At 45.6% G+C, this 7,003-nt stretch overlaps 1 protein-coding gene across 1 annotated transcript in view; it reads right to left on the bottom strand.

The window, feature by feature from the left end:
- syt1a (synaptotagmin Ia) overlaps positions 1–7,003 on the bottom strand; it is a 140,974-nt gene that overhangs the window by 33,458 nt on the left and 100,513 nt on the right. Inside the window, exon 5 of the mRNA XM_072674066.1 lies at positions 1,055–1,222. Within this exon, the coding sequence (XP_072530167.1) occupies positions 1,055–1,222 (168 nt within the window). The remainder of the gene's footprint in view (positions 1–1,054; positions 1,223–7,003) is intronic.

Below are 7,003 nucleotides of genomic sequence, written 5' to 3'. Positions count from 1 at the left end.
TACGCTACACAGTTATGCTACACCCATGTCCATGGTTCCGCTACACCCATTTCCATGGTTACGCTACATTATTATGCTACACCCATGTCCATGGTTACGGTACATGGTTACGCTACACCCATTTCCATGGTTGCACTACACGGTTATGTTTCATTCATTTCCATGGTTAATCTACACACTTTTCCATGGTTAAGCTACACTCATTTCCATGGTTATGCTACATGGTTATGTTACATTCATTTCCATGGTTACAGTACATGGTTATGCTACACCCATTTTCATGGTTGCATTACATGGTTATGTTACATTCATTTCCCTGGGTAATCTACACCCATTTCCATTGTCATGTTACATCCATTTCCATGGTTACGCTACACCCATTTCCATGGTTACACTACATGGTTATGTTACATCCATTTCCATGGTTACACTACACCCATTTCCATGTTTGCACTACATGGTTATGTTACATCCATGTCTACAGTTACACTACATGATGCACTCATTTCCATGGTTACAGTACGCCTATTTCCATGGTTACAGTATGTTTATTTGCATGGCTACACTATATATAGGTACTTGTCAGTGGCTATGCTACACCAATTTCCAAGGTTATGCTCCGCATTTCTATGATTAGGCCACACCCCTTTTAACAATGAAGCCACACCCATTTAAATAGATATGATACACCCACTTTTTTGATTAGGCTACACCCATTTCCAAAGACACCCAATATCATGGTTACACAATGTGTCTATGCTACACCCATCTCCATGGTTATGTTGGTTCAATAGCAATGCTATTAATGCTACTTAATGCAATTAATACTACGCCCATTTAAATGTATATGCTGCACCCATTTCCATGGGTATGTTACACCTGTTTCCATGGTAACATTTTACGAATAGAAGTGGTTCCTTTAATGGCATCTTGACTTGTGTAGCACTGCGCCATAGTGGTCACCCACCTTCCCTCACAAACAGTCCAAAGGGTCTCCCAGAAACCTGGGGGCGGAGTTAGGTGGGGTGGGGTACCCGTTTGTAGTGCTGCTTACCTTGAAGGTGAACTGCTCGTTGAAGGTGGGGTTCAGGGTCTTCCTGTGGACTTTAGTCTCAAACTTCTTCTTCTTATCGGGCAGCAGGTAGACCTTCACGTAAGGGTCAGACGTGCCGCCCATGTCCATGGCCGGCAGCTCGGCCGCCTGGATGATCCCAACTATGAGCTGGAGGTCAAAGGTCAAAAGTATAATGGTCAGGCTACGAGCATGAACGCAAACCCTTCAGGCCCTCCAGGGTCCCTCATGGTGTACACCCCCTTAACCATAATGCTTCACTGACTGTGTATGCAGTATGCTAATGCTCACCACAGTCTCTAATAGACTCGCTTAGAGTGATGGGATTAGGGGCCTACACTCCATGATCTACACTCTAGTCCATGTTCTAGATAACAGTGAGCCACACTGTTTTAGAAACCACATAATCAAGTCTATTAGAGATGACCCGAACACCTCCCCACAGTTTGAGGAGAGCATGTGATGATTGAGGCCTGCAGTTAGCTCCATGCTAATTGGTGTACATAAGCTTGCATTACTTGTTAGCTACATTAGCTTCGTGGCTCCGGTGTACCAGACATGCCTTTTTGGATCCTGTGGTCAGTCAATCACTGTCCAATCAACCCGACATCACACACACACACACTGACCAATAACACAGATCACTCCGCTGTGGAACCTATCATTTAGTTCTTAGTTAGGCTCCGCCCACTTTTTTCACACCAAAGTACTTCAAACGAAAACTGCATCAGTTTTTTAACCTGAGTCGTCATTCAGACTCATTCAGAGTGGAGGTTTGGGGGGTTTGGTGGTGTGGAACGCTGGGTTCTAGATAACCTCCCCCCAGTCAGAGCTGGAGTTCTACAGTGGAGCTGAAGCTCTAATAATAAAAGCTCCTCACAGAAAGTTCTTCACCTAATGGTGATGAAGACGCTGCCTGATGCCTGAGACACTGTTCTACCAGAGTTCTGAGAAGAGTTCGGCTCTAGAACCTGCTTTTAGAACCAGATCATTAAAATGGTGGAGGGATACATGCTGCCTTTAGGGTGTAGTGCGGCTACAGAAAGTAGTCCCTAAAGAAAACTGGATTAGTGGAGATTCACTATTCACTATTTTACCATCATCATCATCATCATCATCATCATCATTCCATAAAAAGCTCAGAAGACTCGTGTAGCTTCAGAATGTGTAGCTCATTCCTCAGAATGAGCTCCTCTCACATTCAGAGTTTTGCAGAATTGGTTTAGAATTTGATGGAATTTCTCTTTAATATTTACCCCTGCTCATGATTATCACCACAGACAGATTAGCGCTGTCAACCAGATTTGACTGCGTATATCTTCCTGTCAGCTGGCTTTTTCATCTGCTGCTCAGTGAGAGTATTAGACTTCACCAGAAATGTGAACGCTGTCATTTTCAACACACACACACACACACACATACACACACACACGTCCAGCTCGGCTGTCAGCTTCATTCATGAGGCCGTGAATGAGTTGTGACTGGTGTGAAGCCAAAACTGGACAAACCCTGCATGATGTCTGATCATCTAAAAATAAGTGATGGAACCTGGCGTGTCAAAACAGAAAGCACAGAGGATCCGTGACAGAGAGTGACAAATGACACCCATCAGCCATAACATTAAAACCACCTGTCTAAGAGCACCAAGACTAACGTTAGCAGCAGATCCTTCAGGGCCTGTGAGCCGTGAGGTGGGCGGGGCCTCTATGAGCACCAATGAGGAGTCCTTGGTGCCCATGACTCCTCATTGGTGCTTCATTTGAACACCCCACAGGAACTGCTTGCTGATTTTTTTGGAGATGTTCTGAGCCAGTCATTGTCTAGAACCTCACAGTTTGAGTGTCTCAGATTCAGACCTGTCTGCTGTAGAGAACCATGAACACTCAAGGACTCTCAAAGAACTCTTTTCGGTACTACAGAACCTATTTGGCCTTTACACTACATGTCCAAATGTTTGTGGACGTGCAAATGTGCACACACAGCTTGTCTAGTCCCTGTAGAGAGAAGCACAGCCAACAGAATAGACTCTCTGCAGGAGCAGATAAACTAGATGAGCCTATTGGCACCGTGCTGCCTAATGCCAGGCGTGGGCTAGAGGGGTGTATATAAAGCCCTCCAGCATTGAGCTGTGGAGCAGTGGAATGATGGTGGTGGTGCTCCATCTAAAACCTTATGAGCTGGGACATTGGGGATGGCGTAGGGTTCTGATCATCCAAATCCTGACCTCTCTAACACTCTTGTTGCTGAATGCAATCAAATCCTCACAGCAATGCTCCTCATAAAATCTAGTAGGAAGCCTTCAGATGAAAGCCTCCAACAAAAGCAGGATAAACCTATTTAATACCCTTGATTTCAGAAGAAACAAATCAATGAGCAGCTGTCCCAATACTTTTGTCAATTCAGTGTGTCTAGTTTTAGCCTAACTAGCTGTTATATGTGTGATGGAGGTGGACTGCAGTGCTCGCAGAGATTGGACAGGTTTGTTTATTGGCTTTTTTCGATTCAGACACAGATAGGAGGCCGGGCCTGATGGGATTTAGCGAATAATAACCTTCTCCCGCCTCTGCAGGCCATCAAAGCGTTTCACAGCTCAGAGTAAGAGAGAAAGACGTGGTTGTTCTCGGCGGGTTAGCTGCACACAATTTGTCTTCAGCTGTAAGCTGGAACACTGAAATTACTGACAGTGGGAGAAATTTTAGCTGGAAATAACTTTGTGAGGAAGACTGCATGTGTCCAATTTGCTGTGTGGTTGTAATTATGTGGATATTAGCTCTTGATATGTTGTGCTAGCATTAGCAGGCTAATAAATAAAGCCTTTAATAATCTGTTGCTAATCTACACTATAGTTCTATAAGTCTGGAATCTCATTTTTATATATATTATGCCATTTATGACAATATATGCATAAAGGACACTTTTATTGTAGCAATACTAAATCACATTAAAGGTTAGGTGTGTCCAGAACTGCTGAATGTTGGTGAAAGCTGAGCTGCTAATTGTTAGTGCTGGTGAAAGCCGAGCTGCTGATTGTAAGTGTTTGGAAATACTGGGCTGCTAACTGGTAGTGCTGGTGAAAGCCAAGCTACTGAATTCTAAATACTTGTGAAAAATGAGTAACTGAATGTTAGTGATGTTGACGGCTAAGCTGCTCAATGTTAAAGGTAAAGGTAAAGGTCCACGTATTCGTCACTGTACAGTGTGGACTGTACAGCGAAATGTGTCCTCCGCATTTAACCCATCTGGTAGTGAACACACTCACACACACACACGTGTTAGGGGCAGTGAGTACACACACACACCCAGAGCGGTGGGCAGCCAACTCCAGCGCCCGGGGAGCAGAGAGGGTAAAGGGCCTTGCTCAAGGGCCCAACAGTGGCAGCTTGCCGAGCCCGGGAATCGAACCCACAACCCTGTTATCGATATCCCGGCGCTCTAACCGCTGAGCCACCACTGCCCCGTTAGTGCTGGTGAAAGCTTAGCTGCTGATTGTTAGCGTTGTTGGAAGCGGAGTTACTTAATTTTAGTGCAGGTGAAAGCCGGGCTGCTGATTGTTAGTGCTGGTGAAAGCTTAGCTGCTAACTGTTAGTGCTGGTGTAAGCTGAGCTGCTGATTGTTAGTGCTGGTGAATGCTGAGCTGCTAACTGTTAGTGCTGGTAAAAGCTGAGCTGCTAACTGTTAGTGCTGGTGTAAGCTGAGCTGCTGATTGTTAGTGCTGGTGAAAGCTAAGCTGCTGATTGTTAGTGCTGGTGAAAGCTCAGCTGCTGATTGTTAGTGCTGGTGAAAGCTAAGCTGCTGATTGTTAGTGCTGGTGAAAGCTCAGCTGCTGATTGTTAGTGCTGGTAAAAGCTGAGCTGCTAACTGTTAGTGCTGGTGTAAGCTGAGCTGCTGATTGTTAGTGCTGGTGAAAGCTCAGCTGCTGATTGTTAGTGCTGGTGAAAGCTGAGCTGCTGATTGTTAGTGCTGGTGAATGCTCAGCTGCTGATTGTTAGTGCTGGTGAAAGCTGAGCTGCTGATTGTTAGGGCTGGTGAAAGCTGAGCTGCTGGTTGTTAGTGCTGGTGAATGCTCAGCTGCTGATTGTTAGTGCTGGTGAAAGCTGAGCTGCTGATTGTTAGGGCTGGTGAAAGCTGAGCTGCTGATTGTTAGTGCTGGTGAAAGCTGAGCTGCTGATTGTTAGGGCTGGTGAAAGCTGAGCTGCTGATTGTTAGTGCTGGTGAAAGCTCAGCTGCTGATTGTTAGTGCTGGTGAAAGCTGAGCTGCTGATTGTTAGTGCTGGTGAAAGCTGAGCTGCTAACTGTTAGTGCTGGTGAAAGCTCAGCTGCTGATTGTTAGTGCTGGTGAAAGCTGAGCTGCTGATTGTTAGTGCTGGTGAAAGCTCAGCTGCTGATTGTTAGTGCTGGTATTTACCTGACTGACATTTAACTGATGTGACTAAGAGGAATGTAAGCCTAATGCTATGATGTCTAAATGTTGTTTAACGGCTTAAATACTAATGCAGTGCCCCCAATTATTTCTGCCCTTGCCTCAGCAGGCTAGCCCTCATCGCTGGTTAATTCAGCTGCAATCAGTGTGACTTTTCTCCTCATGTAGCATCTCCCATTGTTCCCCCTCTGTACCCCACCTACCTTGCTCTACTGGGCTGGAAAAGCTAGATTACCCTTAAACAATGGCTGGGCTTAGTTCAGGCCTCCCTGTTGTGGCTCTATCTTCCTCTCCACCCCTCTCTCCTCACATCCCTCTCTGTAGGACTGCTTTATTGGGCTCCTGCGCTCTCTGGTGTATTTTTTTCTATGTGTGTGGTTTCTTCGAGCTGTATCTGGGTCATGCTGATGCCGCCTGGGTGGTTTCATGTCTGCTGTAGTTGAGTTAGAGTCTCCAGGGGAAAAGAGCCATTGTGTTATTTTCCATCGAAGTGTGCTGAGTCCTGAAGCCTGCTTTCAGTAGAAATCATTCATTTAGTTAGCTAGACAAACACCAAGTCACAGCTTAGCTTACACAGTGCAAACGTTTAAGCCGACTAGCCAGCTAAGCGCACTGGTTTCTGATGTTTTGGTGTTGCTAGCTAGCTAAGCTCCAATGTGTCTCTCTAAAACCAAATAGCTGGACTTTAATGATATTTCTGGAGACTACATGCTGAAGTGCTGTCTGTTTCTGATGCATTGCCACAATATGTAGTGTTAATGATATGGCAGTCCCAAGCTGCTGATTGTTAAAGATAGTGAGAGCTGAGCTGCTGAAGTGTTGGTAAAAGCTGGGCTGCTGATTGTTAGTGTTGGTGAAAGCTGAGCTGCTGATTGTTAGTGTTGGTGAAAGCTGAGCTGCTGATTGTTAGTGTTGGTGAAAGCTGAGCTGCTGATTGTTAGTGCTGGTGAAAGCTGAGCTGCTGATTGTTAGGGCTGGTGAAAGCTGAGCTGCTGATTGTTAGTGCTGGTGAAAGCTGAGCTGCTGATTGTTAGGGCTGGTGAAAGCTGAGCTGCTGATTGTTAGTGCTGGTGAAAGCTGAGCTGCTGATTGTTAGTACTGGTGAAAGCTGAGCTGCTGATTGTTAGTGCTGGTGAAAGCTGAGCTGCTGATTGTTAGTACTGGTGAAAGCTGAGCTGCTGATTGTTAGTACTGGTGAAAGCTGAGCTGCTGATTGTTAGTGTTGGTGAAAGCTGGGCTGCTGATTGTTAGGGCTGGTGAAAGCTGAGCTGCTGATTGTTAGTGCTGGTGAAAGCTGAGCTGCTGATTGTTAGTACTGGTGAAAGCTGAGCTGCTGATTGTTAGTGTTGGTGAAAGCTGAGCTGCTGATTGTTAGTGTTGGTGAAAGCTGAGCTGCTGATTGTTAGGGCTGGTGAAAGCTGAGCTGCTGATTGTTAGTACTGGTGAAAGCTGAGCTGCTGATTGTTAGTGTTGGTGAAAGCTGAGCTGCTGATTGTTAGTGTTGGTGAAAG

This window comes from Salminus brasiliensis, chromosome 2 (genome assembly GCF_030463535.1).
Source record: "Salminus brasiliensis chromosome 2, fSalBra1.hap2, whole genome shotgun sequence".
NCBI classification, from domain to species: Eukaryota; Metazoa; Chordata; class Actinopteri; order Characiformes; family Bryconidae; genus Salminus; species Salminus brasiliensis.
Note: the sequence above shows the minus strand (reverse complement) of the source record. Positions and strands in the feature narration are given on the sequence as shown.